The 25,317-nt window shown below is 34.2% G+C and overlaps 3 protein-coding genes across 4 annotated transcripts; 2 read left to right on the forward strand and 1 right to left on the reverse strand.

The window, feature by feature from the left end:
- The first annotated feature begins 1,486 nt into the window (after positions 1-1,486).
- On the forward strand, positions 1,487-4,439 carry LOC110788900 (heterogeneous nuclear ribonucleoprotein 1). Of its 2 annotated transcripts, XR_002533470.2 has the most exons (3): positions 1,552-1,957; positions 2,329-3,442; positions 3,984-4,439. XR_002533470.2 is itself a non-coding variant. In XM_021993531.2 (2 exons), exons 1-2 carry the CDS (start codon positions 1,736-1,738, stop codon positions 3,337-3,339), a joined length of 1,233 nt encoding a protein of 410 aa, XP_021849223.1. In that variant the 5' UTR covers positions 1,487-1,735; the 3' UTR covers positions 3,340-3,673. The 2 variants fall into 2 exon arrangements, 1 of the variants encoding a protein (XP_021849223.1); XM_021993531.2 differs by lacking the exon at positions 3,984-4,439 and having other exon boundaries at positions 1,487-1,957; positions 2,329-3,673.
- A 1,920-nt stretch (positions 4,440-6,359) lies between these two features.
- On the forward strand, positions 6,360-7,700 carry LOC110788877 (uncharacterized). The gene is made up of 3 exons (XM_021993508.2): positions 6,360-6,738; positions 6,856-6,932; positions 7,022-7,700. Exons 1-3 carry the CDS (start codon positions 6,649-6,651, stop codon positions 7,557-7,559), a joined length of 705 nt encoding a protein of 234 aa, XP_021849200.1. The 5' UTR covers positions 6,360-6,648; the 3' UTR covers positions 7,560-7,700.
- A 387-nt stretch (positions 7,701-8,087) lies between these two features.
- Positions 8,088-13,998, reverse strand: LOC110788901 (uncharacterized). The gene is made up of 2 exons (XM_021993532.2): positions 13,006-13,998; positions 8,088-8,695 (listed from the first exon to the last, which is right to left on the reverse strand). The coding sequence occupies exons 1-2, from the start codon at positions 13,236-13,238 to the stop codon at positions 8,635-8,637; spliced, it is 294 nt and encodes a 97-aa protein (XP_021849224.1). The 5' UTR covers positions 13,239-13,998; the 3' UTR covers positions 8,088-8,634.
- Positions 13,999-25,317: the final 11,319 nt, after the last annotated feature.

Raw genomic sequence — 25,317 nt, forward strand, 5'->3', positions numbered from 1 at the left:
AGCGAATTATAGAATACTGTTTATCATCAATTAATCAGATCGTCAAGTTCGCGACTAATTTTGATTATGCAATACTCCCTCCGTCTCGAAATACTTACCCCAGCTTGACCGACACAAAGTTTAAGACAATTTAGTTGACTTATTACTTAAAGGTGGTAGTTGATAGTGAAGTATTTTTTTTTTTAATATAGTTAGTGGGAAATGTGTCAACTTTTTGAGGGGGAAAGGGGATGGGGAGTGGGTTTGTATGAGACCACAAAATAAATTGTTAGAGAGGAGGTGGGGTTTGGGGTTGCTTTTTTTTTTTTAATAAGTAGGAATATAGGTGAGTTCATGATAGAGCTAGTCAACATGAGCCCAGCCCGCTGGCGCGACCCAAAAATTAGCGGGGCAAAATGTTTAGGCCTCATTTTTAAAAAATTAGTTGGGTTTCGGGCAACGTGAAGCTACACTTTTAGTTATAAATTTGTCCCGACTCAAAAATGACCCGAAATGTCCGCTATTTTTGGCCCGAATTAGCGGTTTTGGGCACACAAAATCGGCCCGATGCTTGGGCCAACCCGACATAATGGACAGATTTTTAAGGCCACGACCCGATACAAACATGAACCGCATTTGACCAGATCTAGTCCATGGTTGAGTGAGAGAAATGACATTACCGTTTAAATCGGTAACCCGTCCACTTGAAGCGTTGTTGTAAGCCCCCCCTCCCCCCCGCTAAGTTGAGACTTGCCAAAAATAATCCGTAGCTGAACCCCCCAACCCACTTGAAACGTTTATAGCTGGGACTGCCATTGTCAAATTTTCTCATAAATTATAACTCAGTCACATAAACTATTCAATCGAGTCTCCTCACTACTCACGAGCAGCCGAGCACCATGAGATGTGAGCCCAGCCCGATTGTGCTCAACCGAACTCGTTAAAGCCAATAACCAAACTCGAGTAGCTCACGAGTAGACCTGGTTATTGGACAGGGTAGTCCAATGGATATAGGGTTAGGGTCAAGTTAATAGGGCTTTTATTGGGCAGAGCTCTTATTGGACAAGGCCTTTATTGGACAGGGTCATTATAGGGTCAAACTTATACTACAATTATTTTGAAAATTAAAATAGCAATGATACAAAAAATTACGTGTATAGATTCGTATTTACTTGTACTTGCACATGACTCTTTTATTTTTAATTTTTCATTGCTCGTTTATTGATCCGCCCACTAATGACCCGCTATTGACCCGCGACCCGCTTATGACACGCCCATTATCGACACGCTAAAAATGACCCTTTCAATACCCAACCCTCTTTTGACCCGCACCGACCCTGACCCGCCCCGCCCCGCCCAATAACCAGGTCTACTCACGAGTAATCAAGCAAGCAAGGTGCCAAGGCTTTATACGGAGTACATCAAACTCTCATTCAAGTCCCTCCTCCCCCACCACGGTCCACCACCACCCAACTAAAAACCTAAAACAAAACGAACAAAGAATCGTGACCGTCAAAAGCAAAGAATCTCAGCCATCAACTCCCCACGTACTCTCAAAAACCACCTCACCAAATTCTTTCAAACCCTTCACCCCTTTTCTCCCAAACCCTTATCCCTCTCCACCCCACTTTCTCTCTCCTCAAAAATCCCGTTTTCACAGAAACCCCATCAATTAATTCTGAGAAAAAGAGAATAGTGGGGTGCAAATCTCAAAAGGGTATTCAAAACCATTAATTAAAAAACCCTAAAAAAATCCATGGATTCAGATCAAGGAAAGCTATTTGTTGGTGGGATTTCATGGGAAACAACTGAAGAAAAGCTCAAAGATTATTTCGGACAATATGGTGATGTTTACCAGGTCAATATTATGAGAGATAAAGCTACTGGTAGACCTAGAGGCTTTGGGTTTGTTCTTTTCTCAGATCCTTCTGTTCTCGATAGGGTTCTTCAGGATAAACATACCATCGATGGCAGACCTGTAAGTTCTTAATCTTTTGATTAATTTTATGGGGATTTTTTTTTATTTATGAATTTGTTTATATTTATGTATAACAATGTTATTTGATATCTGGGGTTTTAAGATTATTTGGTTTGAGATGTTTAATTTGAGATTAGTTGTTGTACCTTGTATTTTCTAGGGTTTTTGTTAGATTATTTATTTATAAAATTATGAGCTGAAAGGGTGTTCACTGTTCAGTGCGATTTTCTTGATGAATTTATCAAGGGTTTTTATCCAGATTTGTTTGTTTTGAGTTAGATGGATCGGTGTCATGTATTGGGGTTGCTTGTTGAATGTTTGTTAAGTTATTTCCCTGTATAATTTTTTTGGAAATGCCTTCTTTGATCTAGGTTGAGGCTAAGCGAGCAATGTCGAGAGAGGAGCAGCAGAGCTCTGGAAGAACTGGAAATAACAATGGTGGTGGTAGAAGCGGAGGGGGAGGAGGAAACTTCAAAACCAAGAAGATTTTTGTTGGGGGGTTGCCTCCTACTCTGACTGACGAAGGCTTTCGACAGTATTTTGAGAACTATGGTCAAGTAACTGATGTAGTTATAATGTATGATCAGAATACAGAGAGACCCCGAGGTTTTGGATTCATTTCTTTTGACAGTGAGGATGCAGTAGATAGAGTTTTGCAGAATAATTTCCATGATTTGAATGGTAAGCAAGTTGAGGTGAAGCGTGCTTTACCCAAGGATGCCAACCCTGGTATGGGTAGTCGCGGCAATGGTGGTGGTTATAATTCTAGTGGCGGTCAAAATGCTTATGGTAACAGAATGGATTCTAGTAGTTATATGCAATCTCAGAATGCTGGAGGTGGATTTCCAGCTGGTTATGGTTCTTCTGGTTATGGTGCAGCTGCTTATGGATATGGGCCTGCCAGTGGTGGTATGGGCTATGGTGGGTATGCCGGATATGGGGGTGCAAATCCTGGGTATGGTGGCCCGGCCAGTGCAGCTGCTTATGGAAACCCCAACGTTTCCAACGCTCAAAGGAGTTCCTGGAATGCACAGGCAGCATCTGGTTATGGTGCAGCTGGGTATGGAAGTGCTGGTCCTTGGGCCGCTAGTGGTGCCGGAAGCGGTGGACCAACTGGTCAATCTCCAAGTGGGGCTTCTGGGTATGGAAACCAAGGCTATGGATATGGTAGTTATGGTGGCAGTGACGGTTACGGTAGTGTAGGTAATCGTGCTGGAGGTGCCCCTGCTAGCAATGCTGCTGGTGGTGGTGGAGAGATGCAAGGGGGTTATGGTGATGCCAATGGTCATGGAGGATACGGGGCCGGAGGTTATGGAGCTCAGGCAAACGGACCTCAGATGGGCTATGGCGGTGGATATGGAGGGGCTCGACAAGCGCAGTAGCAATAGTCCTTCTCCAAGCCGAGTCATCACAGACCATTGAAGTTTGTCCTTCGAAAGTGGCAAATGGATAGCCTATTTCGATCTCAAGCATACTATTAGACTGGTTGGCTTGCTTTAATCCCAGTAGTTTGCAGTAGTTATCCTGCTAGCGCTATTTAATAATTTTGTTTTTTTTGGAGTACTAGTTGCTTCTTTTTACTATTGTTTTTCGAGTGTAGTTTCGTATCTTTGTGTGTTGTTTGATGTTTATTTGCTGTTACTGCTGCTCTATTAGACTATTATTCACTAATGCTTAAGCTGTATAAGCTTATATTGAATCCGTTAATTTGGTTGATATAGTCTTTGCACTGAACTGAGTTGCTTGTGTCTTTATGCTGAACATATCAGGTGAAAACAGGATATAACGAGTGCATGCTTGATTAATAAACTTAAAATATTCTGTAGTTTGTGTTTGATCTGTGAAGTAGGTAGTGAAGCTGTAGTCCTCCTCCAATCTGTAGTGAAGCTTCTGGTACTGGTAGAGATTGGAGCTGTAGACAAGTTGGGTTGATCAGTTCATAATGGATAGAGATAGCATAGTGGTAGTTGAAGCTTTAACGCCTGGCATAATCATTTCTCCCTGTATTTGCCCTTGTGTTGTACAGGAGAGGTGGCCGAGTTTTGAAATGAGCGGGCTTCACACAGCTAAGCAAGTTTGCCGTGGAAACATGCAACCGTTTTTACGGCGTTCTGAATTACATGGGACTGATCAACCCAAGCAAGGTCTCCTGGTTCCAATCCTTGTGTCAAGTTTCAAAAATGATCTGCATCTGGTATGTTGACTTGTATTTAGGATGTTTTCTTCCTCCTTTACACCAGGAAGTATATGTTTCTCCTTCTATTAGGAAATTGACTATGAAAGAGTAGCTTGTCGTATGGAATAGATTTGAGGAATGTTATGTATCGCTCCTCGTGGGCCGTTGTGGCTGCTGAAGTAGGGTAGACCTTTATTTCCTGCCGTAGTAGTCAATTAGTCTTATTGCATTATATACTCTGTTCTTTAGGAATTAATTGTCATATTATCCCCGTTCCTCATAAATAAAGATCTTAACTTTATTGTAGTCCTCTGTTTTTCTTCCTCTCTTCACCACATTTCTAGTGAGTATAATAATATACTCTGTATTATAATGTAACAGCTCAGTTCATTTCTTAACCTGATTTCCCTCTCTTCTCCAAAGGCCACCGTCTTCTTGTCTCATAGCGTGGGCATGAAAGGGCTTTTTCTTAGGTGGTTTTCTTTTCATTTTGGTGGAAAAAGTAAATTAGTTGGTCTTGTGGCCTGTTGTATGTATGTATTCTTTCTCCCTTCAGTGTTATTTTCTTCATGAACCTCGTCGAGGTTTTTCTCATATTCTTTTATCCGAATTGATAGAGTAACCAAGTTCCCATACTCTGTATTTTTCTTCTTTTTGTGGACTACTCCGTATATATAGCATGTATTCTTTCTCTCTTCAGCAAGTGTTCATGAACCTCCTTGAGGTTAGATACCTCCGCCAGCATATTAGAAGTGCCGTGACCCGGTGATGTAGTTTGGTTCCTTCTTGTCTCTTGGCTAAGAGATTGCTATGGCCAATCTTGAGTTAACATGGTGGTTGTTCATCCGAGCAGCAAAGAAGCTGCCAAGAGTTTAGTTTGATCATGTACGATAATACCTTTTTTTTAACGAATCAACATTCGAAAATGATTTTGAATTTTTGACCTTTTTGATTGATTGTATGATGTGTGCCTATTTTACTTTCAAGTCTTCCAATCCAAACTTGCGCGTTTCTTAGATGTGCTGGTATGAAGGAACACGAAACCCTATGCTAATTAAAATGGCTGCAAGTTACGTGCGAGCCTCTTGATACTCTGCTCGATCATAAGTGGATTGCTAATCCAATCTACCCCTTTTTCCCCTTCTAATTTTGTTGGGATTAAAATATTAATACTCCGAATTACCACTTGTCTTTGGTTAAGGGTGTGTAAATCGTGTTTTGAACCGGACAAGTTTTTCCTTAAAAAATACTCCGTACTTTGTATTACCTAGACTATTTACTAAATTACCCTTGGAGGGGAAATTACCGAAATACCCATGACGATAACCTGAGATGAGCTTAATCTCGGTTCAAAACGCCATAAGAAATTCATACCCCGATGAATTCATTTTATGCATCATTACTCATTACCTTACAATTCAGCCTCAGGTATTCAATTCTCAACCCCACAGACACTCTCTACTATCTCTTATTACAAACTGACTTGAGCAATGAAGAAGAATAGAAGATTTTTTAGGACCACCCCTTGTTCTCTCTTGTCCAGGCCCGTTATCACCTCGGACAGAGGAAAAGTTGTCTTATACGATGAGTTATCCCTTTTATTTCAAATTAATATTTTTACGCAGAAACAATAGTGATAACTATAAAAGATATTATGTTCTTAAAAATTATATTACATCCGTATTTATTTAGAAGATACACTTTGACCGATAATTAGTTTAGTTAGTTAAAGTTGTAGGAGATGGTATAGAACATGATTCTGTCTATATCATCATCATCATCCCCATGACTTTCTCTATTAAAAAAGTATCTTAATAGAAGAGAAAAAAGAGTTAAAGACGGGATAATTGAAGCACTTATTAGCGAAGAGAAAAAAAAAGTTAAATACGGGATAATTGAAGCACAAATTCTTTATTAACATAGATGTATAACAAATGTTGATAGACTGGTGTAAAGTTACCTAAAAATATTTAAAAGTTAGCTCGATATAAAGTACATGTCATTTATTTTCTAATAATAAAAAATGTAACTTTCAAAAGCACTCATGATGTATAACAGTAACTATATACTCGTTTTAAAATATTTATCCATCAAAAATTAATTAAAATATGTTAAAAATTACGGAGTACTAAAAGTTGATTAAAAATTACCCCAATATACAAATACCCAATTTTTTTTTAATCGGAAAGACAGAATTAGAAGGGGCAGCGCAGGATAAAGGAAATAGTTGATTAGCTGTCCAAATTGTCTGTCTCATAAAAGAACAAAGTAAAGTGGATTAATGATTTATTAATCCAAAACTTCCAACGTTCCCATTTTCAAAAACCAAATTGTAATGGAGCCAAATTTCTATTCTAAATCATCACTTTCTCGTGTCACTTTTACTCCCACCATCCCTTCCTCTTCACTCTTTCTACCTCTTTAATCTGCATTTTGATCAAATTCACATAGCAAATACAGAGCAGGAGAGTCAGAGCGAGCGACCGAGCAAGCTCGAGAATCCGAGAAAGGGGCAATGGGGTGGACGGTATTCGCATGTTTTGGTTGTCCAAACAAGAGAAAACGGCCTAAAACACCCTCAAAATTCGGCTCCAAGAACAGAAGAGTTAAGGAAGATCCTATCTCAGTTTCTCATACTCTTCTTCTTTACTTTCGGTTTTACTAAATTATTGATTTTAGTTTGTAGTTTATACTTGTGTTAATTTTTCTATTTGGTTCACAGAGAATTCGAGGATATGAACCGTTGCAGTCAGATATACCGAAAGAGCTGAATGAATCAACTCCCCTCGGCAGCCTAAGGTTGTTCCCTTTCTTTTTCTTCGAATACTGTCAGAAACTGAGAACTGCTGGTGAATTGTTGAGGAATAATGGGTTTGTTGTCACTGTAGAGAGAAGCAGAAAGATGAACCGAAAGCAAGGATCAGAAAGAAAGTGAGGTTTAATTTGGAGGTGGTAACTTATGAGCCATTAATCTCACAAGAAGATGAACATGATGATTACAACCGGGGAGAAAAAGGCGGCAAAGAAACCGATCAAGCAACAGTAGCAGTAGAAGGCTGCTTAATCTACACACCTCTCAGTAAAACTGTTTCAACTGAATCAAATTACAGATACAACAGTTGTTATGACGGTGAAGATGAATATGACGAGGATGAGGATGAATGTCAGATTACTGATGATGATGATGATGAAGATGAGGATGAAGATGAAGATTATGAAGATGATGATGATGATGATGATGGTTGCACAATCGATCCTCGGATAATTTACTACAACAAAGTAACAGACGAGCTTCGAGATTGCTCATCAGTACCTCTTGTCAGTTCTGCAACAAACGCGCGACTGAGGAGCCACTACATTGTACCAGTTCTGAACCCTATAGAGAACCTTTCCCAGTGGAAAACAGTCAAAACAAGGAAATGCTAGTTTTTGAGTCAAGTGTGTGCTGAAAACAAAGGAATGTAAGGAATGATGATTCCGTTTTTTTTGGTTTCTTAGTGTGAATTTTGTTTGTGTTGTGAATGTCAAAGTTTTACTAGTATCAGTATACATCCATTTTTTTCCCTATTTTGGCATGTTTGGAACTTACCCAGATGATGGGAACATCATTCACATCCCTCTTAACATGTGACCAGAGCAAAGACAAAAACCGAGTTAAAGCTACCAATGCTACATCTTTTGTAATAAGATCGACTTCTGAAGATAGTAACCTTGTCTACTACTACGCATTTTGCTAACAAGTACAAGACTCACGCGTTAAGTTCTTTGTAACACAGCCTCGGGATTTTACTAGGCTGAATAAAACCACTTTACACTTCGTAACAAGAGAAGAAGGCCACTGCAACTGCAAAAACCACCTTAAAGACTCTACTTTTCTTCTCAGTACACACTAGAGAGAAAAAAAAGTCACAAGTATGCTGATTAAAAAGAAAAATCGAGAATTCAAGCAAAAAGGAAGGAGAAAACAAGAGATCCATAAATTTGTTGTTAGTGTCATTCTTACAAGCAGGATTAATGATGTATATTATCGAAATTCGTTTCAGAACAACAAATAGAACGAACCATTCTGACAGGAAAAAAAAAAGTAAGAAGAATACACACTCTAAAAACTTACAAAAGCTCATCTTCTGCATCTACCTCGGTTTAGGAGGACATGCTGCAAGTGTCGCCGTGGATGTTAACATTTTCCATCTGCCCTCAAAAGCCGTAAAGTTAGTTAAGCTCTGTCAAATTAGACAACTGACGCAAGCGCAGCAAGCTTAGCCTATGAGCAAAAATTTCCATGGGCAAAAGAATGCTTCCCAAATTCAGTGATCTTGATATCAAGATTCTAGATGGAGTTCAGTTATAAGGTAAAGTAGTATCTTCTGATTCAAGAATCACAAGTAGGAAGTGGCAAACTCAGGGGAATATATTCCAGCAGAATATTGCTGATTGATAAGTGTAAGAATAACATCTACTTATATGAATCTACAAGCTGGCATTGTTGGTGTTGTAAATTCTACATTATTGTACAGAAGCAAGCATCTGAATCTTCATCGTCATCACTGTCGCTCACATCACTGCATCAGAAAAAAGATCCTCCAATGAAATCCAACAATTGAAAAGAACTAAAACAGGTATAAAATAATGAAATACACATTCCAATTTACATCAAACCTGACAAAGAGTCAATTATTCAAAATAATAAAAAAATAAATTACGGAATATATTACGAATCTTTAATATATCTGTGACAGTATGAATATAGTATCTCATGTATTAAAAAAAACAGAGCTTTGAAGAAAAGCAAATAGTCCAGCACGACAGTATTACACATGGATCACACGCAACAGAGAGAATCTCTTCATTAAACACCAGTCAACCCAATCAATCACAATAACGGAATAGCCAAGCCGCTAACATGTAAATTACTTGGAAAAAAATGATGTCAAAGAGCAGATAATTTTCTCTCTGATCTGCAGACTGAGGGAAGATCAGTTATTGATCTAACCGTAAGGCAGGTAGGAAAAAAAATACCCAGCATTGCAACCCTCGTTACTAAAACTTATACTTGAATAATGTAATAATGAGTATAATTTTTCAGAATTCCGGTTAGTTGGCAGATCAAAGATTTTGCTTGCCACAACCTGCCATGTCCCAGTTTGTCTCCCAACTATAAATGCATGTAAATGACATCCGAAAAGCTAAACTTGCACTAAAGACTGGCTTATGCTAAAAGTTATATACTTCCTCCGTTCCGAAAATATCGCACCATGGTTGACTTTTACTCCTCTAACCATTATTTTGACTCTTAATATCTCAAATCGTGTGCAAGTAAAAATTATAAAAAAGTTAATATTTATAAAATATATATCGATACGAATCTAACATGACCCCACATGACTAAAATTTTCTCACGTACGAATCACAAAAAATGGCCAAAGTCGTAGTGTGAACAGGGCCGTTCCTAAGTTTTTGGTGGCCTATGGGCAAAAAAGAAAATTGAGGCCCATACTTTTAAAGGTACATAGATAAAAAAAAATTTGCTCATCAATATGTACTTTTTCTATTGATAAAATGTAGGAAATGTGAATCATTAACCTAATATTTCTCCTTATCTAATTATACTAGGCAAGAAAATCTAACTCTATTACAAAATATGAAGGTTCAAACATTTTCAACATTGTGCCATTAAACATGAATTATATTCTAATATTTCAAACGTTATTCATCAAGCTAACATAAGACAAAGTCTACAACAACATGACATCCCAAAATTAGATGAAAGAGATATTTTAAATAATTGAGGACATAATGAAATTTAGAATTGAAAGACAATAATGTAGTAGCGGACCATTCAAGAGTTTTAACAGGTACTACATAGGTAATAATTTATGAAGTACAATAAACTAAAATTCAATTTTTCTTTTCCAAATTAAACAAGAAGTGATTAGGTTAACAAAGGAAGAAGAAAACATTAAGATTATAAGACTCTACTTTTGGTGTTCATTTAGATTCAAAATGGGCAACATAATATAATTGCATAGTTGGAAAATGAGAAGAAAAAAATGATAAAATAAAATCAAAGAAAATCAGAGCTGCTAGGAATAGAACACGGGTAGCCAGACATTTCATCTCATGTGAAGCAAACCACTGAGCTACGCTTCTGAATGTGTAAAATCTTGCACAAAATGTTATTTAGCTAGTATTTAAAATGGCTTAAGAGATTTTGAACCTTTATTTCCGGGGCCAGGGCGACGACCCGTTATGCCCTGCCTTAGGGCCGGCCCTGAGTGTGAATAGTGTAAAAAACAAATGGTGTGATATTTCCGGACAGAGGAAGTATATACAGTTCATATGCTCCTTAGACAAGTAATACTCTAACATACCATCGCATGCAGCAGCATGTAAGACATCTAGCATCGCGGTGCACTACCAAGGGTGGCGACAAGGTTGTTGGGCACCAACGGACAACGTGGTGTTCCATCAGCAATAGGGTCGTGTGAGTCGTCAAGGCAACAAAGTCCATCGGGTGGGCACTGGGCGCATAGGTAGCATGGTAGGCATCAGGGGTGTGCTAGCAGAGAGCGCCCACCCCTATAAAGGTTTATTTTGAATACGGGATAAATTACTAGTGAACACCCATGAACACCCATGACAATAACTCTATCATGGGTTTTTTTGGGGACCAAACGATATCCATTTGGGCTGAAACTTTGGTGTCCCTGCATTCCTCCAATTTTGGCCCAATGAAGATGATGGTGGGGTCGGATTTTACGTATCAGGCCAGAAGGGCCCGTTTTACAACAGATAAGTCCGGTTTGGACCGGAAGGTTCTAGATTGCTCCGGAGAGAACTTGGGCATTCTAGCTTGGTTGTTTCTTGAAGGTTCTAGCTTGGGTGAATCTAGAACCTTGTTGTACAAGTAATGAGGTTTCTAGACACCTCCTTGTACGTAGGAAGTTCCCATGGAGGTGGGAACAATCTGGATTCGTGTAGGCTCTTTCTTGTTCATAGTAGTGAAGAATGTTCTAGAGTAGAAGGCTTTAGGGACTTGGGTGCCTATAAATAGGTCACCCCATTCACTTGTACAACCAACCAACACAATTCTACTCATTCACAAGCAATACAAAAATCATTTTTAAACACCCTCGCTTATATACTTCTTTACTTGCCCACTTTCGTATCACACTTAGCCTAACAAAAATATCAGGTAGCCTTGATCTGACGGAACTGTGAGGCTAGTAGGCAGCGTGCTTAGAGTTTGTAAATAGGCAGCACGTGCATGTAGCATACTTTAAGTAGTTAAACACCGGTAATATTTGAAAAAAATGTAACACATTTCAAATCAGAAGGAATTTTAAACATCCAAGATACATATTGGGCCTTTACTTTTTCCATAATTAGAGTTCGACCAAAGTCGGCCCAATGCAGATAAAGAAGATCTATTTACTTTTTCCATAATTAGAGTTCGACCAAAGCCGGCCCAATGAAGATAAAAAAGATCTATTAAATTGCTTTCACTGCCCATATTCCCATAGCATCTGACATGGATTGGGGTGAAACAACTGAGATATGTAATCAGTGGAAGCATCGTAAAAGGTGGGAACGGAAATGAAGATAAAAAAGATCTATTAAATTGCTTTCACTGCCCATATTCCCATAGCATTTGACATGGATTGGGGTGAAACAACTGAGATATGTAATCAGTGGAAGCATCGTAAAAGGTGGGAACGGAAAGTTCAAAATAAAAGTGGGAAATTTTACATTAAGAAAGTCATAAAGTCATAAACATTTGCAAGGGCTTTCGGCTGCCCTTGATGCTAGGTTGGTATCATAGATTCATAGCTACATTTCTATTTCCTTTTCTCATCCAAGAGTATATTGAAGCAATGAAGCTATTGATGTTGACTAATATTAGGAGTTCTAATGCATACAACCAATTTCTTTTTTTTCATACGCTTGTAACATTTATAAAGCAAGTGTTAAAGTTTAAAAGCCAAGACTAATGCTTATTCTTGCTTAAAGGAGTTTAGTTCTACAGTCAAAAAGTAATTTGGAGCTCTTATATTAGCAACCACATTGTGTATGAAGTTTGACAAGTCATAACAAACAATAACTTACATTCATTTCTAAATCGGGATAATTTACATTCATTTCCAATTTTTCCAAACCAAACCTTTTCACAACTAGGCGCTTAATATCAAACTTGTAACACATTACAATACTACTTGATAAGAAATGCATATGCATATTCAATTTTTTTGAAAAGATTATCCAAACGAGCAGAAATGAATATATTGAAGTCTAATCTAGCGAAATTCCTCGTCTAATAACCCAACACAGTGTAGCAGAAAAGTCACCAGTACCCAATTGCATTTAACAAAATCAAAACAAAACCAAGCCTTTACGTTTGGTTTTTTTTTTTTTTTGGTGAAGTTGGATTTGCAATATTGATGAAAGAACGGTGGCATTGGCTAATCCTCCTCTATAAGATATGGCTTTTTATAATCTTAATCACACATTGTAGTTAATAATTCAATTCCAGTCCAAAATCTAAATCTAAGCAGTAACAACACTCTCATCACAAGGCTAATCTCTCAGAGCTAATCTAGCTTGTTATAAAATTATTACAATAACAATTCCTACACTAAATTTCAAGGGGAAATTCATAATCTGCAGTGCAACCACTTGTATACCAACCAACACAAACATATGATATGATAGATCACAAGAAATGAATGACATACATATATTATCAATACATAACTATTGAGGTCGAAATCCCACTTCCATAAACTTATCACACCACTGACATTATCCAACAATAACATATGATAAAAGATAAAGATGACATCAATGAATGAAGAGATTGAAAAGGCATAATTACCTAGGTTGAAACTCCACAACTTCAGCAAGCTTATTACCACCATTAGTATCATTCCACTGAACTTTCTTTGTCTTCAATTCACCATTCAAATTTTCGCTGTTTCGAGGCGATAACAACCTCTTTGATTCATCATCCTCTTCCCCCTTACCCAAAACCCCCTGTATTGTTCCCTTTTCAGGCTTCAGGCTACTAATAAGTGGCTTAGTTTTTGACTCGTTACCATTTAAATCCATTGCAAAACCAACAATTCAGCAACCTAAGCTCAAATTCCCCAAAACCCACTTACCAAATCCAATCAAAACCCTCAAAAAGAATTTTACATAAATGGCATGAATTTCATGCACCCATTTGGTGTTAAACACCATAACATAAACCAAAATAAAGCCATTTAAATACTAAAATTCCCCCAAAAGCCCCTGATCAAACTTGCAGAAACCCTCAATGTTAGATTTTTAGTCCTAAAAATATCAAAATTCCCAGCAAATTACAAAAATTTAGAGTACCCAGAAGGTGGTTAAAAGGGGAGATTAATGAGAAAAAACAAAAACCCAGTTCTCCCTTTTAACTAAACCTGCCCTTAAAAATTAGGGGTCGTATTAAATTGGTGCCAAAAAAATCCTAATTTTTTTTCCAACAACCCTCAAATAAAAAAAAAAACGACCTTTCAAGAAAAAGACACACAAAATAGGGGCAGATTTCAGGGATCTTAATCTTTAAAAAAAACTCACACTCAAGAGCTTTGAGAAGAGGAGGAGAGAGAAAGAGTGAACTATTCTCTGAGAAAAAGTGAGAGGAGAGAGGAAATAACGAAAATTGAGCCTAAACAAGGGGCAGATGATAAGTGGGTTAAGGAATTTTGAAGAAAATTGCTTGAAAATTGTATTGTACGGATTAATTGCAATGATTTACAGTGGGTTTTTTCCTTTTTTTTTTCCTTCTAAAATCATGAATGTTGATGATGATGACTTGACTCCTGTAGATCTAGCTTTAGTTTAACGATTCAACGGTGGTTGTTGTTGCATTTGCTGTTGAATTATTTACCGCCAACCGATTTTGCCTCCGCTCTTTTTTTTGGGTCGTTTTTTTTTTTTTTTTTTTTTGTAAAAATTTTCAGAGACGGCTTGGTTCAAGTCATATTCGGTAATTACAAATCTAATACTCCGTATATGAAGGAGGCATATTTGCTGATATATTAGAACGCCACCTAGCATTACTATTGGTTTCGGCCAATAAAAAATAAGATTTCAAGTTTGTTTTTGAATTAATAAATTAAGTGTCACGTAGATAATTAATTAGGTGCCACGTAGATATATTAATTAATTAATTATTATTATTACTATATATAAATGAGGCATATTTACTTAAATATTAGAGCTCCACCTGGGATTACTATTTGGTTTCGTCCAATGAAAAATAAGATTTCAAATTTATTTTTGAATTAAAAAAATCAAGTGTCACGTAGATAATTAATTAGGTGCCACGTAGATATTTTAATTAATTAATTACTCCCTAATTTCTTGAATATTGGTCTCATTTGGAATCATGACACTATTCACAATTGAAGAGAATCTTCTAATTTCTTTCCAATACGTACTTTAAAACATATTCATGTGAGATCTTATTTTGTTCGTCTTTATGTGTAGTTTAACAATATCAATTTTTTATATTTTTTTTAACATACACATTTGGAGATATTTACGTTTAAATATTGAGTTGAAACGAGTTGAAAAGTCAAAACATGACTAATATTTAAAAACGGATGAAGTACTAATATATACAACTCCATCCTAAATCAAACACTCTAATCATTAAAAAAATAAATCTAAAATAATATTCATCCAAAATCAAACACTAATCTAAAATAAAATTCATCCAAAATCAAACACTAATCGAAAATAAAATTAAATCTAAAATCAAACACTAATCTAATATTAGAGCGCAAGTAGAAAATCTAATGCTTTCGGCCAATGAAAAATAATATTTTGAATTAGAAAAAGTCGAGTGCCACGTAGATAAATAATTAGGCGCCACATATATATTTTTATTAATTAATTATTAATATTACGCATATGCAATTTCATCCAAAATCAAACACTCTAATAATTAAAAATAAATCTAAAATGAAATTCAATCAAAAATCAAAAATATTCTAATCTAATATATAAATATAGCAACTGGTATATGTATGAATTTTATTTTAACTTAAAAATTTAATAGAATTCGTGCATCGCACGAGCTAAAATCTAGTTTTTAATTAAAGATGGTGTATAGTAAATATTATATAACGGGTATAATATATTGAAAATTATTAGGTACATCCGGGTGCACTGTACACTCAATAAATATTTTTATGCTAATTGGTGGTCCCCATTACATTTTCTCCTCGCAAATAAAGAAAAGATGTGAGAGGGTGCACTGTACATCCGGGTGCATATAATATGATCTAATAACGTACTCCCTCCATTCCTAAATGATCTTCCTATTTGGTGTTTGAGGTGGAAAATAAGAAAATGGAATCTTGTAATAATTGGGTGTAAGAGTAATGATTGGATGTAAGAAAAAATAATAAGTAAATGAAGAAAAGTAATAAAGAAATGAAGGAGAGATAAGATATTTTTATTAAAGTAATAAAAAATCATAAAAGTGGGGTTGGGTGGATGAATGGGGAAATGTGAATGAATTAAATAAGGGGTGGTGGGAAAATTTACGGTAAAAAGTCATGTCCAAAAATAGAAACAGGAAGATCAAATAGGAAAGACATTTATAGAAACAGGAAGATAAAAAAGGAATGGAGGGAGTACAAGTTAGTCATAATATTTAAAATTAAAATAGTATAATTGAAAGGTTATCTATTTTTAAATGATAAAATTTTATGTTTTAAGAAAAATTATCCATTCAAAATCATTAACAGTGTGTAAAAGTAATTATATAACCTTTTAAAATGTTTATTAATAAAAAAAAATATACTCACCCCGTTCCAAATTAGTTGTTACACTTTTTTTTGCGTCCGTCCCAAATTAGTTGTTATCTCACTAACTCCAATCACATCTACTTTTTCAATAAAATAACCATTGATAATCGAACAATCACTTATTACCTAAAACTTTGTGCAAGGGTAAGTGTAACGAGTATTTGGGACGGAGAGAATATAATATAAAAGATAATCAAACCCGGTTAAAAATTACCAAAACTGAATAAAGTAACCCGATTTAAATTTATTTTAGGCCTTGGCGAGCATGACCTTTTGTTCGATATTCAGGGTGATAACTAATTTGTTTCAATTTCTTTTCAAAATCGGATTGTGTTAAGCTATACATAAATTTTACTTGATGTATTGATAATGATAAGACTATACTTCTAATCATGTACTCCGTACGTTGTACAAACTTGAAACTACTGCATTCATTCCTATATGTTATTTACGGTTATTGTTTTCAAGCGAATTAAGTTAAAGGAGAGGGTGCGCAAGTGGATGAAAGTGACATCTTGTTTAAGTGTAAAAGTAGATGAATTAAAAAAAATCAGAATATATGGTATAATTATGCAAGTGGGTCAATAAATGTTGCAAGTATATGAATAAAAAAAATTAGAATAAAGGGTATAATTGTAAACATTGTATTCAAAAAAATAGAATAAAACATAGTGTAAAGAATTTTAAGGAACTGACTTAAACGAAAAACGTGAAGAACTTTCAGGAATGAAGGTAATACAAGTTATATAAAGGGTGTATTTTCTTCCCTTAAAAAAAAAAGTTCCAAATCTACTAAATTTATATAACTTGAAATTAGGTTCAATCATGTGAATAAGTTGCAACCCATTAAAAAAAATGTCAATGAGTTGTAATAAGATCTTAAGAAGTACTCTGTATAAGTTTGATATCTCTCACACACACACCCGCAATTCGATTTTATAAGATCCAATAAATTTTAATCAGATCAAACGGTTTTTATCCGATGATATGAACGCACCCAAAGTAGCAAAATTCTATTCTAAGATAGCATGATGTGGAATTGTGGATAGCTATGCTATCCTTAATAGATTGAATTATTTGAATTATCAGTATTTTCTCGTTAATATTTTTGTTAGGTTGAATATGGAATGCTAAATTTTGGCGTGAATGTAGCCAACTTTATAGGTTTGGTGTATCATTTGATTTTAAATTAAATGACATCACGCAGACTAATGTTGGAGCGATATCCGATAAAAATAAAAGATGTTGAAATTTCAAAAATACACCCCAAATTTATGTAAATTCTCATTCTATATACCATCCACGTAAGCAAACTTAATAAAAAAATACTCGGTATTTTTTTTCCAGTTTAACAAGGAACCGCTAATTCAAATGGCGATTTTTATTGAAGTAAACCGACATTTGAATTGGCGGTTTTAATGGCAGTTTACTTGTAAACATTACAATCCATGCACTGCCACACGCACTCATGAGATTACCCAGTAAAGTAAACCACACGCATGAGATTACCCAGGAAAGTAAACCACCAACCGAGTTAGCGATTTACTTTATTTAACCGCTAATTTAGTTGGCGGTTTTATGCTGATTGATTAAAAATAAGATAGATCGATTTTCTTGCTTATGTGGACGATTGAACAAGAATTAACATAAATTGAGGCGTAATTTGGGAATTCTGGTATAATCTAACATTATTGTCGGAAATCGCTCCTGATATTGTACTTAAGATTTTTTTTTTCTTCTAAATTTCAATACGGGAACATAGATAATCATACCGTTATTCTTAAGTCATAACATTGAAAAGACCAATTAACATCCAAAAAAATGTTAGTTACTCCCAAAAGATAATTTAAGACTGATAAATGACTTAATTCAATTTTATCGAAAGCTCTATTTTATGAAATTTTAAGGAAATCGAGAACCTACTATGTCCTCCTTTTCATAATAATGTTTTCATTTTAATTTTCAGGTTTGCCAATGCACATTATATCATTTTCACTTATTACACGATATTAAAAAAAATTAAAATCTTGATGTTCTTAAAGTACTCATTGAGACGAATTAAGCAAGACCCCACATAAATTTGTTATTTTTTTTATATATTGGAAAAAATATAGAAGATTCACTGTAATAATTAAAATCTGAATTGTAACATCATATTCATTAAAATATAGAAGATTCATTGTCAATTGTAAATAATGTCAAAATCTGAATTGTAACATCATTAAAAAGGGAGAAGTATTTCACTGTTTGATTTTAGTTGTAAATTTACATTTTGAGAAATTTTATGATTTGAGTTCTATTGACCAAAGAAGCAAATATATCATTACAACAATTCAACATATTCTCCAAAGATAATTAGAATTTGGAATAAGAAACTTGATTTAGGTTAAAAAAGGGGGGGGGGGGGGTGAATTTGTGATGCATCAAGTCAAGTGCTACTACCTCTATTATTAGCAAGTAGTGGCACAAGTAGCTTTCGTTGTTTCGCAAGTTCATGTGGCACATGTTTTTTTTCTTCTTTTAATTTATTATGGGACTTTTTTTCTTTTTTACTTTATTTTTATTCTGGCAATAAAGATGGGGCATAAGAAATGCCATTATTACATTCTTTTAACCAATGAAATCAAGGGATACATTAGAATGATAAGGCTTAAGGTGTCGGCAAAGTGGAGTAGGTTTGGAATATGTCCAAATCGTACGAGAGTCTGATCACGTACAAAATGTTAAGAAGTAATTTATTAGAGAAGTCATCTTTTCTCTATTTTCGAAATAGTGATGAGATTATTAAGTATAGTCACTCGTAAATCACACGAAAATGAGTACCAACTTATTACACTAATATTATTACACGGTGAGACCTTTGCAACGGTTGCACGAATACTATCAATCAAAGGGAGAACCAATAAAAATGAGAGATTGATGGAGAAGGGTAAGAAGATGAAATAAGATAGAGAAAACACAACGAACAATAATTAATGATTTTGATTTTAGTTGGTTGGTTGGTTGGTTGGTTGGTCTTGAGTTATTATATAGATAATACAATTTGAACTCTGGTGGTTTGAGATTTACGTTAATGAACCTTAGATCATGATGAATTAAGCTAATATGACTCGCTAAACAGTCTACACTCTTCTTATTTGATGTAAATTGTAAAGTAAATTCAATAACGGGGCGTTTGTTTAGCCTCTGTTCTATTCGACTTATTTTGACTATTTTATATTGTGAACTTATTTGAATTTATCTGAATTTATCTGAAAAAATCTTATTTTGTTTGAAATAAACTTTTTTGTGTGTGAAAATGTTTGAAAAAACTTATTTTTGCTGAACTTATATTATCTGAACTTATATATTTGAAATTATCTGAACTTATTTTGTCTGAATAAGTCAAAATAAATTGAATAGAACAGAGCCTAATTAGTGGAAAACTAGGTTAACACTCGTGCAATGCACAATTTGTTGAAACTTTTTGCTCACTTTATATACTTGTAGTATACTCCATTTTTTAACAGAGAATAGATTAATGCAACGAAAATTACGAATAAACGTTGCATAATGAAAAATGTGTCATCTTTAACAGATAATAGATTAATGCAACTTGTACATTTTGATTAAGAGCAAGAAGAATGGAAGGTAGAAGATCAAAGGATAATAATGATAATTCTAATCTATACCTATTCTATAAAAACGGTAACCATAGGTGACAATATGACATGTGTCATCACCTCATCAAGCTATCCATTTTCTCCAATTTTTATAATTAAAATAGAGAAAATTCGAAAGGCACCCATATAAATAAAATAAAATAAAATAATAAACAATTCAGAAGACACACATAAAAAAAAAACATACAAATAAATAATCATAACTTAATGAACTAACTTAAATTGTATTAATCAACTAATATTCCATAACAATAATAGTAAACAATAAACATTAGTCCGTATTACTTAAATCGTATAAGTTAATCAATACCTAGTATTTAAAAAGCATAACCATCACCATTTCAATGACACATAAGCAATACTATTTTGATGACACGTGTCTCAATCTTATTAATCTTTCTATTTAATTTTTGTTATAAAAAAAATAATGGTCATTCATTATTCTACTTTATTGTCATTAGTTATTACGTAGTATACTACTAATCTCCGTCTCTTTAATTTACTAGAATTGTACTGCATCCATCCCATATTTATAGTGTTCTTTGACTAAAAACACGGGTTTTAAGAAAAGTGTAATATAGTACACGGAAATTTAGAATATAGTACATTGGTAATTGATTTGTATGAGAAAGTGAAATATAATACATAGATAAAGGAATATATAGTACATGGAGAAGTTGTGTTGGGTTTTCAGTACATTTTTAATTAATATAGTACATGAGAAAGTGAAAAACTTAATGGCCAGAAATAGAAACATGATTATAATTTTGGGACGCTTAAAATAGAATCAGGACTACAAAAACGGGACGGAGGGATTACAAAAAATTAGGATCGATACTCAACTTGATTATGCCTAAACTATTGTCCCCTACTTCATCTTCCCCATTCTTCATCTTCCCCATTCTTCACCTTCCCATTAACTCTCCAAGCTTAATTATTTTCAATGTCAATTTAATTCAATCCCCAAATCTTCTCCTCTTCTCCTGTAGCATTAATTCAAAATTTAACCTCACTAATAGATTTTTTGACTGATTCGTTTTGAAATAGTAGGAGATTATAGGGTGCTTTAATTCAACATTTCTATTGTTTATTTTCATGCATGCAATTTAAGCTGTAGTACCCCCCCCTCTATCTCTCTCTAAGCACGTTGTTCTTGATTTTTCTTAAGCACATTGGAATTATGTTTATTTTTTTTTCTTGCTCAATTAGTTGCAATTCATTTTGCAGAGAAGGATAATCTTATAATGTATGGTTTCCATGCAAATGATTAAAGGTGGGTAAATCGTCATTAATATTTTGAGACTTTTAGGTGGGTTTTATTTGTATAGTAATTTTTGTTGTTAGGGGAACTTACAATTAGTATAAGTTCTCCTATAAGAAAAGTTTTGTCAATATAGTTCAATAGTTAGACTTTGTTAAGTCTTTCCCTTAATTGGATAACATGAGTATAGTCGTAAACTGTAACAGTTGCAAATTTGTTTGGTCTTTGTACAAATGATCTGTTATTGGTGGTAATAAGTGATTTAAAATTGATCTACTTTTCCAGGAAAGATAAACATAAGCAGAAAAATGTAATGATTAAAAAGACAAGACTTCATATGTTAAAGTTTTAATTATTGTCATTTGGTTTAAACACCTTCTAACACCTACTTAAGAACAACATAACTTCTAAATTCCATTACCCGACCAACATATAACCAGCTCGTTCGTCGAACGGGCCCAAAAAACTAGTTATCTTTTAAATTTTCAACTACACAAAAGTATGATAATACTAAACATCTCATCAAAATAAGTCATTAACCTCTCATCTTCCTTACACTCCTTATAAATACATATAATTAACTACCAACCATTTCATTATATATATCACTTACACGTACTATCAACTCTATATCATCATCATTTGCACCAAGAAAATAAACTTTTATATATTTTTTAAATGCAAATAAACTTTATATCAATATCATTATACATTTTCCCGAGGTAATTTGTAACTGTTTTATTTTATGTGTCATGTCTATCCTCTTTTTCTATGACCAAGTCTTAATTTTCGTCAATGTTTATTATGATTATTTTAATAATCATTTGGTTTACTATTATTATATTGTATGTTACATTATCATTGTTGTTAATTGTTCCCTCTAAGGCTCTAACTATTATTTAGATTAATTTAGTAATAAATTTAAATGTTATTTATTTATATATATGTTACACTAAACAAAAAATTATGATTTAACTAAATAATTTAAATTTTCATAATACCTAAAAGTTGTCATATGTCGGGCAATATAAGTTCTTCTAACACTAAAATGCTCTCGTGCATCGCACGAGTCAAATTATTAGTTTCCAATAATTAGGAAGAAAGAGAGACGAGGAATGGTGGTGCAAGATTTATTTTGGAATTTGAAAAGTGTGTAAATTAAATTATAACCCATATTAATAATGAATTTAATGCGAAAATATAAATTAATGACATCAGCTTTAGATTTTGGAGGGAAATTTTTTTCTTGCGAGGTTTCCATGTGGACAGTAAAATGACCTAAGCGATTATTACTTTAGTAACAGTTATAGACAGATGTGATAGGGAATGCGAATTGTTATGCCCGATCATTTAGTTCAATTCCCTTGTTTGTATAGTGGGAATGAGAAATAATGCCATCAATTCCCTTGGTTTTATTACCTACAGGGTGGGGATTGTGAAAATGATAAAATGACATTATTGCCATTAATGAAAAAGAGGAGAAGATGAACAAACAAGGATATTTTTGTAATTTATATTTATTCTCAACTTATCCTAGACCTGATCAAAAGGCGGCTTGGCCGGGTTCGGGCCTGGCCGAGGGTACAAAAATTTGCCCATTATGTCGGGCCAAACTCCAGGCCAATTTTTTGTGCCCAAAACCCGCTATTTCAGACCAAAAATATCGGGTTTTCAGGCCATTTTCGGGTTGGGCCAAATTTATAACTAAAAGTGTTGTTTTACATTGCCCAAAGCCCGCATTTCTTTTTAAAAAAGTTCAGGCCGAAATATTCTGCCCAAAACCCAAATTTTTTTGGATCGGGCCAGGATAGCGGGCCGAGGCCATGTTGATCACCTCTAACTTATTCCCTCCAACATACCAAACAAGGATTATCATTAACTTTATGAATTCCCCAATAACAATTCGAATCCATTTCCCACTCTTAATTCCCCTATTTTCCATTCCCACATGGATAGAAAAACACTCATACATGAGTAAGTGCTTGTGAAATTAACTCTGATCCTTATTTACTGTAAGGATAAGATTGCATACATCAAACCCTTTATCGATTCTTTTTAAAAGGGATTGCAGTATCATTGACATTGATATACCATTGTACCGAGTAGTTCTTATTGTCGGAAAAATTAGCAAGATATATAAACTTATGATTACCATAAATTTCAAAAATACATACTCCATCCGTTCCCTTTTGTCTGCTTATTAGTTAAAATTCACTTTATTAAGAATTGGATGTAAAATGTGCATATGAATTGATTAAGTGGCCCCACGAATAGAGAGATAAAGAGAACAAGTGGGAAAACTTTCTATTTAAGGTGTGAAATAATCTCAAAGGGACTTCCCAAAGAGAAAATTTATTAGTGTATATATTAGTTTTTTTTTTTTTTTTTTTTTTTTTTTCGCAAGGTTCACTTTTTTGTTCAGTTAATATTAGATCTTTTAGGCTTTTTTGTTTTCCTTGGTTTGCTGTACAATTTGTTAGGTTAGATTTAGTATAGTTTTAGTGTAGGTGTAGTGTCGGGCATCGGGTTTGTTTTCTTCCGGAGAATGGAGCGTCATCATATACCGTTCGGCTATTCGTCTATCTTTAAAGTCTATTCACCGAGTTTACTTGGAACTGGGGCTGGGGTAGTATGAGGTTGGAGCGTAGTTTCATTGTTTGTTTTGTTCTACAAGAAGTATTTTACTAGCTCGGAGTCATTGTAATTACCCATTCGAAAGGATGGTTTCAGGTAGTCCGCCTGGGTTTTCTTTCCATATCAAAAAAAAAAAAAAAAAAAAAAAGAAGAGAAAATTGGGCAAATATAAAGGGACGGAGGACATAAGATAAAAGACCATATATATGTCCACAATCTGTTGGTAAAATAACTGTTGATACCGAAAATAATTATAGACAAGGAGAGGATATTACTTGGTTGTAGATCTAATAAGAATAGCGTTGCGCCGTGGTATGAAGGCCACTTCCTTAGAAGAGAATTGCGCCACCCTACTGGTGCAGGCTTATGTGAAGAACGTCGTCCCCCAATGTTAACACAACAGATATTAGGGATTGTGTTTTTGGATTCCTGTCTCTCCATAAATCTGAATATTATAATGTGCCATAAAAAGAATAATAGGAGAGTATTTATATGTTTCACAAGAAAAGGAAACAAAACAAGGTGGGCTGGAGTCCTACCGGTCCACTGGACCATTTAATCTGCCTGGGCCTAAACTTGAAAAACTCCTAATGCATTATTATTTCCAACACAATCCACATCATGTTGAACAATTTTAAGATGTCAATAATTCATGACATGGATTTAGGATTACTATTTTTGAAGTCCGTGCGATGCACGGGTTTTATTAAAAAAAAATCTGAATTACTAAACGTGATATCCTGATTTTTATCAAACAAAGTATTATCTATAATTCATACGAAGTATAATAAATTGGATGATACTAAATTTTGATGCCAAAAGATAAATATAAAATTAATCAAATCTAGAAAATTGTTGTTGTACATAAGTAACATTTAATAATATTATAGGATTTCATTAAAAAAGAATAGAATATTTTTGTTGAGTTGAATTCTCAAGGTTGAAACCCGTAAAATTAAAAAGACTACTCATATAAGTTAAGCCAAACAACACTAAAATGTGTTTAATAATTGAAAGGTTTACACATACTAAATACTACGTATTAAACCTAGAGTATGATCGACAATTTCTTACACTTATATGGAGAACTATCATGTACATAATTAATTAATAAAGGATGAACAAAATATTTAGTACTAAAATTTTTTAAACTTGTTAAGGAAGAAAGCATAGTTAATTAATTGGTTGCATTCTTCTGGATATTTAGCAAACTCCCAATCAACAAACGCAATATCCTACAAAATGAACAATAATCATTATGGACAAATAAAAGTAATATTAATACTTGTTTACCATGATCACAAAACTTATAAACTTGTTTATAAAAGAAAACTTACCCAGCCATGGTCACAAAACTTAATAATTTTTTTGGAAATTATTATGTTGATAGTTAGATACGGGTTGAACATACAAAGTCATATATTTATAACTAATGTTGATAGTTTTTTTTTTTTGAAGGTAAAAATTAGTTCATTGATAAAATAGTCATACGACATCTACAATAGAAATCAAAACTAACAAATACAAAACAATTTGGATCAAATAAAATTCTAATCCGGCAAAACCACGATCGTTGTAGATGAGATCTGACAATGATGAATACCCTCTTTCACATCGCTGTTTGATACAGCATTCAACGAGGGGGTCTTTCGATTTGTTGTAGCTTTGGTATTGAATTAAATCTGATTCAATTGATTGTAGACGTAAGAATGACATCCGTTGTAACCCCGCACAAATCTTTATCAATAAATCAACTTTTCCTGCGAAATTAGAAACATGACCCC

Source organism: Spinacia oleracea, chromosome 3, assembly GCF_020520425.1.
Source record: "Spinacia oleracea cultivar Varoflay chromosome 3, BTI_SOV_V1, whole genome shotgun sequence".
In the NCBI taxonomy this organism is placed as follows: Eukaryota; Viridiplantae; Streptophyta; class Magnoliopsida; order Caryophyllales; family Amaranthaceae; genus Spinacia; species Spinacia oleracea.